General features: G+C 41.5%; 1 protein-coding gene across 18 annotated transcripts in view; it reads right to left on the bottom strand.

Annotated features, from left to right (window-relative positions):
- DNM2 (dynamin 2) overlaps positions 1–18,233 on the bottom strand; it is a 218,497-nt gene that overhangs the window by 100,899 nt on the left and 99,365 nt on the right. For all 18 annotated transcript variants that reach the window (XM_034437866.3, XM_034437865.3, XM_034437863.3 and 15 more), the window contains exon 8: positions 9,125–9,260. In XM_034437866.3, coding sequence (XP_034293757.1) covers positions 9,125–9,260 — 136 coding nt within the window. The remainder of the gene's footprint in view (positions 1–9,124; positions 9,261–18,233) is intronic.

Genomic DNA, 18,233 nt, shown 5'->3' on the forward strand with positions numbered 1-18,233 from the left:
GTATAAGCTAGGCTTCAGCAGTATGTGAATCAAGAACTACCAGAAGTACAAACTGGGTTTTGAAGAGGCAGAGGAACTAGAGATCAAATTGCCAACATTTGCTGGATTATGGAGACAGCAAGAGACTTTCAGAAAACATCTACTTCTCTTTTACTTACTATCCTAAAGCATTCGATCACAACAAACTGGCAAGTTGTTAAAAAGATGGGAGTATCATACCACCTTACTTGTCTCCTGAGAAACCTGTATGCAGATGAAGAAGCAACAGTTAGAACCCAACATGGAACAATTGATTGATTCAAAATAGAGAAAGGACTATGAAAAGGTTTGGCTGTCATTCTGCTAAACTATGCATTGTAAACTGACAGCCTGACATCAGTTACGGGGTAGGGAGCAGTGGGGGTAGGTGATGCAGAGAGGTAACTCAGAAGAACGGAAACCAAGCAGTACCATCCTGTGAGAAGCACCAGCCATCTCAAGGCCACACCAAAAGAATGGAGAGCCGGAGAGCGTGTGAGGATGGAGACCATTTCCCAAACAATTTGTTAACACCTGATTGGATATTGACTGATAACCAGAGGGGCTGGCTGTGAATGAGGGAAAGTTAATTGTATCTTTTGTGCACAAAAATCTCAGATTCAGTTTTGTCTCTTCTGTAACCACTTTGGCTTTAGTAAAGTATACTTTTGACTAATCATGGGCCAGGAGTCTTTCTTTCCTAACTGATCAAGTTGGGACGGTCGACAAAGCAGTATATTGTTACCCTGCTTATTTAAAAGTACAGAGTGAAATGTGGGGCCAGATGAATTACAAGTGTGAAGTAAGATTGCTGGAAGAAATATCAACAACCTCAGATATGCAGATGATGCCACTCTAATGACAGAAAGTGATGAGGAACTAAAGAGCCTCTTGATGAAGGTGAAAGAGGAGAGTGCAAAAGTTGGCTTGAAACTCAACATTAAAAAAACTAAGATCATGGCATCTGGTCCCATCACTTAGAAATAGAAAGGAAAGAAATGGAAGCAGTAACAGATTTTATTTTCTTGGGCTCCAAGATGACTGTGGATGGCAACTACAGCCATGAAATTTAAAAGATGCTTGCTCCTTGGGAGGAAAGCTATTGCAAACCTAGACAGCATATTAAAAAGTAGAGACATCACCTTGCCGACAAAGATCCGTATAGTCAAAGCTATGGTTTTTCCAGTAGTAACCATGTCCATAAGGAAGGTTGAATGCTGAATAACTGGTGCTTTCAAGTTGTGATGCTAGAAAAAATTATTGAAAATCCCTTGAACTACAAGATCAAATCAGTCAATCCTAAAGGAATTCTTTGGAAGGACAGATTCTGAAGCTGAAGCTCAAATACTCTGGCCACCTAATGAGAAGAGAGGACTCATTGGAAGAGACCCTGATGTTGGGAAAGATTGAAAGCAAAAAGAGAAGGGGACAGCAGAGGATGAGATGATTAAATAGTGTCACTGACACAATGAATATAGGCTTGGGCAGTCTCCAGGAGATAGTGGAGGATGGAGGAGGGGGGCCTGGCATGCTGTGGTCCATGTGGTTGTGAAGAATCAGACATGACTTACCGACTGAACAACAATAACAAGTGACCATACATTTGATTTAATAAAAGATGATACAGGAAGATTCTTAATAATATATTTTTAAGTTATACTTGAAATAAATATATATATAACTCTCTAGTATAAAAAGTATCTTCCACTCTTTCCTCCCAAATAATTTCAACATTAGAATGTTATAACCAGTGGTGGGATTCTGCCGGTTCTAGGGGTTTCGGCCAAACCGTTTGTTAAATTGCTGGCTCGCCCCGCCCCTTGCCCCGCCCCTCCGCACCATTATTTATTGCCAATAAATAGTGGTGGGCGAGGGGCGGGCGAGCCAGCAATTTAACAAACGGTTCGGTGTTTTTTTGTAATTTTATTGGCCCGCGGAGCTTCAGCATAGGCTAATTAGCCCATGATTAGATCGGCTCCCGACTCTCAGCTGATTTGCTCTCAGCTGTTTTGCTCAGGGCTCTGTTGCTTGCTGGAGCAGATTTTTTTTCCCCTAGCTATGCTGAAAAACAAAACTGAAAGTAAAAGCCTGCTTTACTGTTGCTGCAACTTGGAAAATTAGGCAGGCAGATTTCTTTTCTTTTTCCTCACCAAAAAAGGTAGGTGCAAACAATGGGAAATTTAGGGGAAAAGAGGAGAGTTCAAGATTTTAAAACACAAAACAAAAAAAGCTCTATTTAAATAGGGAATTGTAATAATTGAGATACTATTAATTGTATATTGTGTTGAAAGCAGAAATGGTTAAGTTGTGGTTTGGAGGAATATATGGGGGAAATTATTTGGTTTATTATTATTGGTAAACATAATTAATTGATTTGTAAGAAATTGGATTGCGTGGAAATAATTGGAATATTCATGTTCATATTGATTAATATACAAAAAAGGTAGTTATATAACTAATTGATTTATATTAAAATGTTGAATTTATTTTAAACAACTGTAATATTACATAATTAACCAATGTGATGATGGATATAAAAATAGATGACAATGGGAAGGGGTATAATATAGAATAGAAGGGAAAAATTGAATTTGATTAAGATTAGAGATGAGGATGAAGGGTAATATTGGTTTTTTTACAAAAATAGATGAGGAATAAATATGGCAAAAAGGAAATATAGAAATTGTAAATTTAATTGAAATGACTAAACACTGTTTAAATTTGTGAACCAGCCAAATACTCTGTTCAAAGAAAATACATTGTATGTTTGTATGTGTGTTTCTAATTATTGTTATTTATTCATATTTGTTCTCTTTTATTCTTTAAAGTTTAACAATTCATTCTTTATCTTAACATCTTTATATTTGTTTGGGGTTGGTTTTCTTCCCTTTCATCTTTTTTATTGTACAGCAATCTTTCTCCTCAAACCTACCACCTCTCTCTTTTCTTTCCTTCTTACTTTCTCTTCCTCCCCCTCTTCTTCTCCCTACTTCCTCTTCCTTTCTCCTTCTCCTCCTCTCTTCCTCCCTCTCTTACCCTCACTCCTACTCTAATTTCCCTTCCTTTCCTTCATCCCTCTCTATTGCTGTATCCTTTTATGCATATGGACTACTCAGAGGGCTGAAAAAGTTATTTCTGACTGGTCCTCGCACTTTTGACCAGTCCTCGAACTTATGACTGTCCTCACATTTTACATTTTTGCCCTATCTTGTCACCATGGTGAAGAGAAGCAGTTGTGAAATGAGTGACACAGTTGTTAAGAATGTTACAATGGGCATAAATGATGACCAGTCATAAGTGCGAAGACCAGTCAAAAGTGCGAGGACCAGTCAGAAATCACTTTTTTCAGCCCTCTGGGTAGTCCTTTTGTGCATATGGACTACTCAGAGGGCTGAAAAAGTTATTTTTGACTGGTCCTTGCACTTTTGACCAGTCCTCGAACTTATGACTGTCCTCACATTTTACGTTTTTGCCCTCTCTTGTCACCATGATGAAGAGAAGCAGTTGTGAAATGAGTGACACGGTTGTTAAGAATGCCGCAACGGGCCTAAATGTGAGGATGGTCATAAGTGCGAGGACCGGTCAAAAGTGCGAGGACCAGTCAGAAATGACTTTTTTCAGCCCTCTGTAGTCCCTATGCAGATAGCCACACCCATCGGTCACATGACCAGCTAGCCATGCCCACCCAGTCACATGACCAGCTAGCCACACCCACCCAGTCACATGATCACCAAGCCATACCCCCAACTAAGCCACGCCCACAGAACCGGTTGTTAAAAAAATTGAATCCCACCACTGGTTATAACCATCTTATTGCTAGATATTGCCAGACAACTTTTTAGAATCACTAAGTTTTCCAAATTCATTTAATGGAGAAAACGGTTTCTCCATAAAGATAGTAAAATGTTAGAGATATGATTATGGTTTCCCATCTTTTTTTAATCTAAACACTTTTTTTCCAAAAAAAAAGGTGGGTAGATCTCAGACTTTTTAATAATTGAGAAAGTAAGCTTTGCCTTAGAAAATGTAATTTTCTGTCTACACTACTTATTTTCTAAGTCTACACTACTTTTCTCAACTTCCTTGAACTACTATAATGAATATAGCAGTACCAATATCAGGCATATGTATTTATACAAACATCTATGTAACATTTCTTATTGCAGGATCCAATCTGGGTCAGTAACTGGGACAGGAGTGGGTTCTACTTACCTTTACTACTGGTTTGCAACAGAGCACGCATGTGCTCTTCTGCGCAAGCAAAGAAGCTTCTGCACATGCACAGAAGCATTTTGATGATGTCAGGGTCAGTGGGTGGAGCCTCCCGCCGGTTTTACTACTGGTTCTATAGAACCGGTGCGAACCGGGGGCAACCCACCACTGAACTGGGACCCAAGGTTTTGTCTTCTGAGCTTTCAGACTCATGTTAGAGTCCCTCCTCAGGGAATTTCTCTGTGTGCTCTGGGCTGTTCTGTGTGTCGTATTTATATGGTGGGTGTTGTGTGTAGCTTTTTAAATGTAGATAATGCACACAGAACAGCCCAGAGGACACAGAGACGTTCCCTGAAAATGGAGTCCAGCATGAGTCCAAAAGCTCAGAAGACAAAACTCTGGTCGTGGTGACTGACCCAGACTGGTATCCTGGGACACATATATTCACCTTCATTTGTAATATTTCTTATGTCCTTAATATTTCTAAGGAGTGTGATGAAAAATGTTCAGCAAACTCTCATTTTTCCATTGTGACAGGATAAACAAAGGGTTATCTTTATGAACTAAGTGAGAAATAGTTTTAAAAACTACTTTAATCCACATGTTATCAACGGGAATATCATCCTGGTCTACCAAACGCTTCATAGTATCATTCTCAGCTATAACTATTTAATAAAGTGTCTTACCCTTTGGAATCACCCGACCAGCATAAATGAGCCTTTGTGTATGTAAGTCTAAAAATATTGGACAAGCCTACACTGGATTTACTATAAAGGTTCCTTTTCAACAGTGGATATAGGCCTGTGATGGCGAACCTATGGCACGCGTGCCACAGGTGGCACGTAGAGCCCTCTCTGTGGGCACGCCGGCCGTCGTCCAGCCCAGTTCCACCACGCATGCACGCACGCCTCCTGCCAGCCAGCTGGTCTTCGGGTCCCTGCCGTGCATGCGCAAGGGTGGGGCCTTCCCTGATCTCTGCAAGCTCCACCCTCTCTGTGGTAGAAATAGAGGAGAAAGCCTGGGCACGCAGGGAGGGGCGGGGGGGAAGAAACTGTGGAGACACACACACACCCGCACCCGTTTTGGGTTGGAAAAGCCTCTTGCACCAACCTGGAAGCCAAAACTGGGGCCGGGGCGCATGCACAGGGGGCACTTGCATTGCATTTTGGGGATTGGGGCATGCACGTGTGCATTCGTGCACACACACGCATGCTTCTGGCACTCGGCACCAAAAAAGTTAAACATCACTGATATAGGCCATCCTGAAATTAGATTGCTTCTGTCATTTTCTCCAGCAGGCAGACAGAAAAACAGTAACAATCCCTAATGTATGAGGTAGGGAACATAACTTCCTTTCTATTTATGAAAGCAAAAAGCAGCAGGAATTCCAAAACAATGTCTGAGAAAAAAATAACAAAGATAAAATCAAATATAATATCAATATTTACTAGGGTGGGATGCTCTGTTTATGGTAGAAGAGGAATCTTCAGTCAAGTTCAATGATCCATTTTCCTATAATACATGAGGATACCCTAATATTTGTCAAAATGGGCAGCAATAAATTAAATACATAAACACATACATACATACATACATACATACATACATACATACATACATGCATTGACATGAAAAAGACCCCCAGGAAAGTGCAAGTATTTCAAAAAATTTCTTTTTCCAAGACACAGGAAACCCATCTAGTAGCTTTATATTTAAATGTTATATATTTGTACTAAGCCTAGATTTCTCTGGATAAGGTTTGGCATAGGTTGGATACATTCAGAGCAATGTATCTTCTTTGTAAAACTAGGATTAGGACTTTCTGTTTAACAGACTATCCTTCCAGCAGGCCACCTTTAGACATAGTGCTTTCACTGCTACATTAGTAAGATGCATCTAGTGCTATGTTTTCTATGTTTATGATTAATATTATAAGTTACAATCCATTCTACAAGAATGGAGAATGGAGATCCCTATAGCATTTTTTTACACTATTTCCTTGGGGACATATATAGTAAAGCTATGTGCATTTCCAAGGGAACTTAGATGTAAAAAGTCTTGCTAATATAGCAGGGAAAGACTATATCTAAAGCAGGGGTGAAATGCTACCGGTTCGGACCGGATCGCCCGATCCGGTGGCGATGGCAGCGGGTGGTTCGGAGAACTGGTAGCAAAAATTCCTGTGCCCCCCTCCCCTATGCCCAGCTGATCCTTCCACAGGATCATCAGAAGCTTTTTTTTTTTTACTTTTAAAAGCATTTTTTCTACAACCTCTTCTGACGAAAAAATGCTTTTAAAAGTAAAAAAAAAAGCCTTGATGATCGCGCAGCTCAGCTGGAATCATCAGAGGCTTTTCAAAGCATTTTTTTCTGCAACCTCTTGGCCGAAGAGGTGATTTAAAAAATGCTTTGAAAAGTCTCTGACGATCCCAGCTGTGTTTCCTGATCGGCAAAGAGGTATTTTTAAAAAAGCCTCTCTGACGAACCCAGCTGAGTTTCCTGAGTGGCAGAGGCTTTTCAAAGCATTAGAAAAAATGCTTTGAAAAGTTTTTTTTTAAAAAAAGTTGGCCACGCCCACCCAGTCACATTACCCCCACCACCAAGCCATGCCCACAGAACCAGTAGTAACAAATTTTACATTTCACCCCTGGTCTAAAGGTAGCCTGCTGGGAAGATATTCTGTTAAACAAAGTCCTAGTCCTAGTTTTACAAAGAAGATGAATTGCTCTGAACATATCCAACCTATGCCAACCAAGAAGTCTAGGCTTAGGACAAAATGACAACTGAAGCAACTTTATTCCAAAGGGCTTTTGAAAGCCAGTCTTATGGCTCAAAGGATGGCTGTTTTAATTTCAATCTTCTGTAGTGTCTTTGTCATAAAGAATCTATATTGGCATCAGGTAGCAAATTTATTTATTTATTTATTTATTTATTGGTTCAATTTATATGCTGCCCTTCTCCGGAGACTCAGGGCGGCTTACAATGTGGTAAGCAATAGCCTTCATACTCTTGTATATATCTGCTTAGTAGGGCTTTCGGGCCCCCCCAAGCGGTGTTCTTTTTTTATACAAAGTCAGCTGTAAGACTAGGCCAAAAATACTCAGATGATGCAGAAATATGAAGAGGGGTCAGACAGGGCTGTACTCCGCTGTCTCCGCTGTTATTTAATATCTACTCTGAATCAATTTTCAATGAAGCACTGGAAAACATTGATGCTGACCTCAAAGTAAATGGTGTTCAGATCAACAATTTAAGATATGCTGATGATACAGTTCTGCTTGCCAGTAAGCATGAAAACCTTCAACTCCTTATCAAAGGTCTCAGAAATATCTGAAAAATATGGCTTGAAGCTTAACACCTCAAAAACCAAGATCATGATCATCAGCAAATAACCGATTAATTTACCACGGATAAATTCAGAAGGAATACCATTAGAAAAAGTTGAAAGGATCACGTACCTTAGTTTTAATTTACATGAAAGCTGGGACATGATCAGTGAAGTAAAGACAAGGATAGAGAAAGCTCGAACAGCATTCTTCAAAATGAAAAAGGTCTTCTGCAGTCACGACATAAGCCTAAGACTGAAAATCAGGCTTGTCAGATGTTATATCTTTTCTATCCTGCTCTACGGAGTAGAGAGTTGGTCTCTGACAGAAAACCATTTGAAGAAACTAGAAGCATTTGAAATGTGGATTTACAGACAACTGTTATGTATAAGCTGGGTTAACAAAATCACAAATGAGAAGGTGATAAGCCGCTTGGGAAAGCAAAGGGAAATAATCAAAGCCATTAAAAAGTGAAAGTTAGAATATTTTGGACATGTGATGCGACACCCAGAAAAATACAGCATCCTTCACTTAATCCTCCAGGGAAAGATTGAAGGCAAACAAGGTCCAGGCAGAAGAAGAACATCATGGCTTCAAAAGCTAAGGGACTGGTTTGGACAAAACTCAGCAGCACTTTTTCATACGGCTGTTGACAAAAATAGGATTGCCAACATGATCGCCAATGTCCGGTGACGGATATGGAAGAAGAAGAAGAAGAAGAAGAAGAAGAAGAAGAAGAAGAAGAAGAGGAAGAGGAAGAGGAAGAGGAAGAGGAAGAGGAAGAGGAAGAGGAAGAGGAAGAGGAAGAAGAAGAAGAAGAAGAAGAAGAAGAAGAAGAAGAAGAAGAAGAAGAAGAAGAAGAAGGAGAAGAAGAAGTGTTTTTAACTGCATTTCTATATTTTTATTGTTGTAAATCGTTGTAAACTAGACTTCAGATTCTAGTAATATAGACAAGTGAAAACTGGAAATTCTTAAATCAGCCAAAATTAGACATATCTAAGAATTCCTCTTTATACTACCACTTTAAAGCATTATAAAAAGAACTCTGTAAGTATTAGATATACAGTATAGACTGGTTAAATAACACACAAAGTATTTTTAAGAATATATTCCTTCCACTCAATGGTGGGTTGCTCCTGGTTCGGTCCGGTTCTATAGAACCGGTAGTAAAACCGGCGGGAGGCTCCACCCACCCGCCATGATGTCATCATGGATGATTTGCACATGCGTGCGCACACCAGTTGCAAACCAGTAGTAAAGGTAAGTAGAATCCACCCCTGCTTCCACTCATGTACCTCTTAATATAGACAAATGCCTCTGCATCATACTCAGACTTTAACAGAAAGACAAACATACATATTTTGTTGACATTCTTACTGCCAGGATGTTTCCAAAACATTTCCAACAAAAATAAATTCTTCTTTCTATGCACAGAATAACATTGAAATGGGTTTGTTATCAAGGTTAGCTAAAATCAAACAGCATGAAATCCAGATTCAATCTTGGTGAACAACATATTTGAAAATCATATATACATTCCACTAAAGAGAATAGTTTTTAGCACTTTACCTTGACTAACTCAAAGGGGAATCTCTCATGAAAAATGCGATTTATTCGGGCTCCACCTGAGAGTTCTAGTGTATCCACTTGGTCTCCTGACCCTTCAATTCTCTTCTCAAAATCAACTGCAAACTGTTGGACCATTCTGCAGAAAAATAAATGAGGTAATGATCATTTTTTCAAGATGTGGTAAATCGTGGAAATCTCACTGTCACAGGTGTCAAATTCGCAGTGTCACGTTGCTGTCACGTGACGTAACATGATGTTTTTTCCCTTTGCGGAGTTGGGGTGAGCGTGACCTGCGCGTGACACATCCGACCCACAGGCCGCCATTTTGACACTCCTGCACTAAGCAATTAAGAATGTTCAGAGATGCTTTTAGGTATTGAATCAATTTCTGTTGGCACCTTTCTATAAAAAATGTTAAGTTATTGTCAGAAAGATTAAAAAGAAAGTATCTCCAGTTAGTGGCAAATTTATCTTAATCTTAACATAAAACTCTAATTTTTTAAGTTGTTATCAAAAGCCAACTTTCTATGACATCTACTGAAAACTAATAGAACTTTATTTTGGTTGTTGACCAATAAAAATACAATCACACCCAGATCCAGACCCACAAAAACACACATACTTTTTTTCTTAATGGAATGGATATAGTTTAACCCGATAGAGTTCACATATCATGCAGTAAGATGGAATGTTTCTTATCAATTCTATTCTTACAAAGAGTTTGTTATTGTCACCCCAAAGGGTTCCTGGAGAAGCTAAACTTTTTTTTTTTTTTTTTTATTTGATTTATATGCCGCCCTTCTCCGAAGACTCAGGGCGGCTTACAATGTGCTCAGCAATAGCCTTCATCCTTTTGTATATTTATACAAAGTCAGCTTATTGCCCCCACAAACTGGGTCCTCATTTCACCTACCTTAGAAAGGATGGAAGGCTGAGTCAACCTTGAGCCTTGGCGAGATTCGAACCCTGCAGTAATTGCAGGCAGCTGGTCTTAATAAGCTTAATAACAGGGTGCCTTAAACCCCTGTACTACCAAGGCTCTAAAAATAGAATCAACTGGGAATTAATGCCAGCTATTTTAACTCTAAGCAGTCAGAAAAATCAAGGACTTCTACTATTCTAGGTTCAGTTCAGAGAGTTTACAGTTTTAGAAACATTCAAGAATTCTGGCCTTTTTTACCTGCAGCATCTTATAATTTTATTTATTAAATTTTTTTGCTGCCTGTCTCATGCAGGGTGACTCTGGGCAACTGACATACAGTATATGTTTTTATTTTGATGTTGTATATATGTATGTGTTTGTACACACACACACACACACACACACACACACACACACACACACCAATGTATAAAAACTACAAAATAACAATGAAAATACAGATTATTGATTTATTGATTTATTGATTTATTGGATTTGCATGCCGCCCTTCTCCCGAAGGACTCAGGGCAGCTCACAACAATAAGAAACAGAGACTTCCGGGTTGCTGTTTGCCGCTGCCAGACGTTCCTTTGGGATCGTCAGCTTCCATCGCCTGTTAGAGCTGCCTTCACAACGGAATGGCGGCTCGAAAAAACTCCATTTCCATGAGGAAACGGAGATAGAGCCGGCAGGGGTGGGTAGAACTCTCTGCGGAGTCCCAAAAGTTTTTTTTTTTACTTTTGGGACGGAGCGGATGAGATGCCCCGTATCCCCAGCCGCCGCTCCGGGCTTTGGGAGACCTCTGCTGATGCAGAGCCAGGCGTCAAAAGCAAGCCTGCAAATTTAACAGACTACTCAAAGAAAATGTGAGCTGGACCTGTAATATTGAACCGCAAGTATTTTACTGATTTTTTTTAAAAAAAAAAAATTACTTAAGAGAGAGGAGGAAAAGAAAGAGGAAAAAAAAAAGAAGCCTTTTAAAATGGCGTTGGCTGGAGGAGAGGCTGAAAGGGAAAGTCTTTCTGTTTTCTATTACTACAATGTAGCGGAATAAATACCACTGGCTACATTTGTAGACAAAACTTTGCTCCTGTGTCTTTTTCTCTTTTTTTTTCCCTTGGAGACCTGATATTGTTGTTGATTGGAAAGAAGTCCCTTTTTTTTTTTTTTCTTTCTTGCTTTTTTTTTTAACAAAGCCTGCCTGGGCGGAAACATGGCACTGAGACTCATAAAGTCAGATAAACAAGAAGGGGGGGGATCCCCCCACCAACAACTTAAAGGAACAAGTCTTAATTCTTCAGTCTCAGAAACCTGACTTTAATATAATAGAATTTTTTATAGAGGAGATTGAAAGAAGGGAGGAGATTGTGAATCAGCAATTTGAAAAATTTAAGCAGGAAATTAAAGAATTGGTGAAATCTAAGTTTGATTTTTTGGAGAAAAAACTCTCAAAAGTGGTTAATGGTTTTACAGGATTTATGAAACAGTTGGACACAAATACTACTGTACTAGAGTCTAAAATGGAAGAAATTCAAGATAAATTGGACAATAGAATTCAAAAAATTGAAAATGATTTGACAAACACTCAGGATAATAGCTTAGAAGAAAAACCTAAAATGGATGCTGATCAAAAGTATGGTAATGCAGAAAATCTGCAACAGAAGATTGAAAAAGAGATTTTAATGGTACAATATAATTTTACAGAATATGCGATAAGATTAAGAGGTTTGCAGGAAAATAATAGAGATGATTTAAGGAAAATATCTTCTGAATTTCTAGCTGGGATTCTAAAGGTTCAACCTGACGAAGTGTTTTGTAGGATCGACAGAGTTTATCGAATCAACTCCTGGATTGCTAAGCAAAGGCAATGGCCTAGAGATGTGGTGATTTATTTTACAGATAAGGAAATTAGGAATAATATCGTTCAAAACTCCTTCAATTCTAATTTGCAATTGTATGGAAGAAAGATTTGGATTTACAAGGAACTCCCACCTAAGATATTGATGGAAAGGAAGAAATTTGGTTTTCTGGTGAATGAGTTAAAAAAGAGAAATATCTCCTACAGGTGGGACGCCCCAGTGGGTATTATATTTAGATACCAAGGAGAAAGATATCAGCTAAATACTGTTGAAAGAGCGGAAGAATTTTATCAAAATAGGTTGAAAATGAACTTAACATCTCCAGGTATAATACAGGATAAGCAGAAGGAGCCGGAAATAAAGGTAAAATATCGAATTACAGAGACTGTACCAGATGAATTGCCTTTGGATTTATTGGATACCCCAGCTGGACTATCTACAAATTTGAGAGAAGAGGCATCTAATCTTAATGTGATGACTTATCAAGGCAAGGATAAACATGGAAACCAATTAGGGGATATACAAGGGATAAAAAAGAAATATGAGATACAAAAGCAAAACCAACAAGACCAATCTACAAAGCAGAATAAAAACCGACCAGATGATACACACTTTATAGAAAGGGAACCAGGATGGAAACCAAACCCACAAAAAGAAAAGAAAAAAAGAAATAGGTGGCATAAAAACAGAAATTTCTAATCAGGCAACAGTGAAGCCAGTGATTTTAAAATATGAACGATTATGTGTAAACACAGAAGAGGCGACGTATTGGTTAATATCATCCTGAGGTTTGTGGCAGATCTCTGCATGGCCGTAATCTGGGGACGTGAAACGAGCCTTAAACTGATGGATTTGAATTATCCATTTTGGAATTTCTTTTTGTGTTGATAAACATATTATATTATCTTGAATCACAAGGCAAGAGAATTATGCTGGGGCATGCAGAAGATCGGGTTGTTACCCACTACGATGATGGGAATTAATAATCCTGATGAAACCCACAATTATTACTATATGGAATATAATTATAATGTTACTCGGGTGGTTGTTTTTACTTTTATACATATAAGAAGATATTTACTACTGATGGGGGCAGATATGATTGAAGATCCTGAATAAACTGTTGCACCAGTAAGCTATGTTACCCGATTATGGATGTTGGTTCTACCAATCCAGTGGAAAGACCTCAAAGAAGATACTATATGGATTATAAATTTAAAGTCATTGTCTTTTCTTTTTTTTTATTTAGATATAATGGAAAATATAGACATATATTTTTAAGAAGTGTGGGCAGTGAATCAAAGATGTTAAGAAATGTTGTGTATGGCAATTTTGCATGATAGTGGGTGAATAAGCTATTTAGTAGATTGATTAGTCTAAGAAAAGGGATTTTTAAGTGTTATATTTAGGGGAGTGGAGGAAATGGATAGAGTGGAATAAATGTTAAACTAGATTTTATGGGGAAGGCCGCTTTGGAATGTTATAGTAATATATATAGAAGATTAAATGTTAAAGTAGGACTTATCGTATAGTTTTAAAGTGGAGAAGTTATTTTATAATGTCATAGTATAATGTCTTTTTTTTTCCTTTCTTTTCTCTTTTTTGATATGTATGGATAAAGGGGGATGTTATAATATTAATAATATTTTTAGTAAGTAAAGGTCAATATCTAGAGGAGGGAGTAAGTAATCTGTTATGAATTAGGTTTTTTTTTTTGTTATGAAGAAGTCACAGGGGGGGATGGGTGGGGAGGGGGGGTTAGGGAGGGGGAGGGAGAGGGGAAAAAAAGGGGGAAAAATTTGTATTTGAAAACTTTTTCAATAAAGAACAATAAGAAACAGAGAATACAAAAGATAAAAGACAAATTAAAACAGAATATCCAATAAATAAGGTTAAACATGGGAATGCCAATTCAAATTTAAGATTTAAGAATTTAAAAAGCTACAAAATCAGTTTAGAGTCAACCCAGGCCCACCCGTTGGAAGAGCCAGATCTTCAAGGCCCAGCAAAAGGTTCGGATATCGGGGATTATCCGGAGCTCCAGAGGTAACATATTCCAGAGGGTAGGGGCTCCCACAGAGAAGACTCTCCCCCTACGGGTCACCAGTCAACATTGTCTAGCCGAAGGTACCCTGAGGAGGCCAACTCTGTGGGAGCGAACCGGGCGATGGAAGGCGACCGGTGGCAGGAGGTGGTCTCGCAAATACTCTGGTCCTAGGCCACGTAGGGCTTTAAATGTGATCACCAGCACCTTGAATTGCACTCAGAAATCAACCGGGAGCCAATGCAGACCACAAAGGAGTGGTGTAACATGGGAGTACCGAGGCACCCCATGACAACCCACGCAGCCACATTCTGCACCAGTTGAAGTCTCTGAGTGCTCCTCAAGGGCAGCCCCATGTAAAGTGCATCACAGTAGTCCAAACGAGAGGTGATGAGGGCATGAGCAACTGTGTGTAAGGCATCTTGGTCCAGAAAGGGGCGCAATTGGCGAACCAGGTGCACCTGGACAAAGGTCCCCCTGGCTACGACAGTCAAATGATCTTCCAAACTAAGCCGTAGGTCCAGGAGGACTCCCAAATTGCGTACCTTCTCTGAGGGGGTCAACACCTCCCCCCCAGGGATAGCGATGGAACATAGTGGACAAAACGGGGTGCCGGTAACCACAGCCACTCGGTCTTGTCGGGGTTGAGTCTAAGTCTGTTCGTCCCCATCCAGACCCATATGGCCTCCAAGCATCGGGACATCACGTCAAGGGTATTGTTGGGGTGATGCGGGGTGGAGATGAAAAGTTGGGTATCATCAGCATATTGATGATACCGCACCCCGAATCCCCGGATGATCTCACCCAGTGGCTTCATGTATATGTTGAACAGGAGAGGCGAGAGAACCGACCCCTGCGTCACCCCACAAGGTAGGGGCCTAGGGGTCGACCTCTGCTCCCCTGCCAGCACAAACTGTGTACGACCTGAGAGGTAGTAGTAGAACCACTGAAAAACAGTGCCTCCCACTCCCAACCCCCTTAGCCGTCGCAGTAAGATACCATGGTCGATGGTATCAAAAGCCGCTGAGAGGTCAAGTAAGACCAGAACAGAGGAGTAACCCCTATCCCGGGCACGCCAGAGATCATCTATCAACGCGACCAATGCCGTTTCCGTGCTGTGACCGGGCCTGAAGCCGGACTGAAACAGGTCCAGGTAATCCGCTTCATCCAGGAATTGTGGGAGCTGACGCACCACCGCACTTTCAACTGCCTTCACCATAAGGCAAAGGTTAGAAACTGGGCGATAGTTCTTAAAGAGAGCCGGATCCAAGGCAGGCTTCTTGAGGAGGGGGTCTCACCACCGCCTCCTTCAAGGCAGAAGGAAAGATTCCCTCTCTCAACGAGGCATTAATTACTGCCCGAACCCAGCCTCGAGTAACCTCTCGGGAAGTCGAGACCAACTAGGAGGGACATGGGTCCAACAGACATGTGGCAGTGCTCAATCTACCCACAATCCAGTCCATATCATCAGATAACATGTCAGGACCAGTCCCTATTAACTCAACGGACCCTGCCCAGTCAGAGTCCAGGCCCTCCCGAATTTGAGTGATTTTATCCTGTAAGTATTGAGCAAATTCTTCAGCCTTACCCTGCAAAGGATCATCTCTCACTCCCACATTAAGAAGGGAGCAAGTCACCCTAAACAGGGCGGCCGGGTAATTGTCTGCGGATGTAATAAGAGCAGAAAAGTGTGAGCATTTTGCCGCTTTTATTGCCACTAGGTAGGACTGAATATGACTTAACTGTATTCGATCAGATTCGGATTTGCTAGTTCTCCAGCAGCACTCTAGGCGTCTTTTCCGGCGCTTCATCTCCCGGAGCTCCTCAGTAAACCAAGGGGCAACCCGGGATCCGCTCTGGGTCAAAGGCCGTAAAGGCACAGTTCGGTCCAAGGCCCCGGCAGCCGCCTTATCCCAGGCCTCTACCAGAGCCTCGGCTGAGCTGTATGCAAGGGAAACAGGAAAAGTCCCAAGTTCCATCTGGAATCATTTAGGATCCATCAGGCTCCTGGGACGGAACCATTTAATCGGTCCCGCCTCCCTGCGGAGGGAAGTAGCGGTCAGAAAGTCCAGTCGAAGGAGAAAATGATAAGGGATAGGTGGCTATATCCTCCATATGCAGGTCATTAAGCCACTGCCCAGAGACAAAAAACAGGTCAAGCGTGTGTCCCCCGCTATGAGTTGGGTCCTGAATTACCTGGGTCAGGTCCAAGGTTGCCATAGAGGCCAAGAACTCCTGAGCCAACTCCGATGATCCGCCGAGAGAAGGCAAGTTGAAATCCCCCAGAACCATAAGCTTGGGGAATTCAACCGCCAACCCGGCTATCACTTCGAGCAGCTCAGGCAGGGCTGAAGCTACAAAGCTGGGAGGCAGGTATGTAAGCAACAGACCCATCTGAACCCCTGAACCCAACCTCAAGCAGAGGGACTCACACCTGCCTATCTGAGGAGCAGTGACCACTCGAGGTCTGAGGCTCTCTTTAACCACAACCGCCACTCCACTGCCTCTACCCTGGGCCCTAGGCTGGTGAAGCACCCGGAAGCCTGGTGGGCACAGTTCAGAGACTGAGGTGCCCCCTTCTTGGCCCAACCAGGTCTCCGTGATGCAGGCTAAGTCCTCATTCTCCTCCTGAATAAGATCGTAAATGAGCGGGGCCTTATTTACCATGGACCGGGCATTGAACAAAACCAGCCTAAGTCCCGAACCCTGTGAACCCTTATCACCCGGACTGCGAGAAGGGTAATAAGGGTCGGGACCGGCAACCTTCTGAAGGTAGCGGGTGCATGCCCCCCAGGTGCGGCCAGACCTTCTTCTCCCACCATACCTGCCCCTCCCAATCACCGTAACAATAGAATAACCCTCTGTTCCCTTCGGAGTCCTATCTTTCCCCACCCCTATTTCCCCCGCCCCATACCAATCGGACGGTCCAACCCCCCCCGTCCAGCGAGGAGAGTGGACATGTCCGTGCAAGAGGATGGTCCTTCAAAATCCATAACTCTGTTTCTGAATGCGATCGTATACAATCTGTCCTTAGCCTCCCCTCAGTCAGCTCGACTTTATCCACAACAGAAGGCCTTAACATGGGCCTCCGGAAGTCAGGCCTCATGTCCTCCATAATTCGCACCACAAATTATGGAGGACACGATTATTTAGATTATAACAAAGACTAAAAAATGGGGAGGAAAGGAGCAGAATGTATGTGGGGACAGGTGGGAGCTGCTATTAGTCAATCAACCACTTCCAGTGTGGTACTCCCCCATTAAGACTGCAAGCCAACTAGCAGAGCCAAGTTTTCAGACTCTTGTGGAAGATTAGGAGAGTAGGAATCAATCTCATCTCAGGGGGCAAGATCTTCCAAAGGGCCAGGTCCATGGCAGAAAAGGCTTCTCCTGGATCCTGTCAGCTGGAATTCCTTGACAGATGGAATCCGCAGCATGCCAACCCCCCCTCTCCTGCCAGCATGGGTGGAGTGGGCCAGTCTCAGAGGGGTGAAATGGTTCCTCAAGTAAGCTGGATCCATGCTATGCAGGCTTTATAGGTAATAACCAACAAATTGAATTGCACTCAGAAGTAAACTGGCAGTCAGTGCAACTCATAGAACAGCAGTGTAATATGGATCCTTCTAGGGGCTCCCAAAGACTGCCCACACCGCCACACTACACCAGCTGAAACCTCCAAATGCTCTTTAAGGGCAGCCCTATGTAGAGCACATTGCAGTAGTCCAAATGTGAGATGACCAAGGCTTGAATGATTGAATGCATAATGCTAGGCAAAGCAACCACATCAACAATGAACCCTCTAATCTAATAGAGAAAAAATGTATATGTATCTGTAGACACACTTTTAATAAGACCTTCCTTCCTCTGTTTTCTTAACAATCAACTACTTTGGCACTTTTTCTTTGCTCACAAATTAGCACTGGGACATTTTCTGAACATGAGCTCCTTCTCTTCAATAACAGTCATAAGCCTTTCATTCATGGAATCTATCAGTTTCTTGATCTGTTGATGATCATTTTTTTGTGCAGCAGCAACCATAGCCTCCCAGACACTATCAGAGCGGTGTACTGTTTTTCTTCACTGTAAATCTCCTGTTTAAGAAGGGCCCACAAGTTCTCAATAGGGTTTAGGTCAGGTGAGGAAGGGGGCCATGTCATTATTCTTTCATCTTTAAGGTCTTTACTGGGCTAGCCACACAGTGGAGTATTTAGATGCATGCGATGGAGCATTGTCCTGCATAAAAATCATGGTCTTCTTGAAAGATGCAGACTCCTTCCTGTACCAC

The sequence above is a fragment of the Pantherophis guttatus genome, chromosome 2 (assembly GCF_059756535.1).
Source record: "Pantherophis guttatus breed Tessera chromosome 2, ASM5975653v1, whole genome shotgun sequence".
Taxonomy (NCBI): Eukaryota; Metazoa; Chordata; class Lepidosauria; order Squamata; family Colubridae; genus Pantherophis; species Pantherophis guttatus.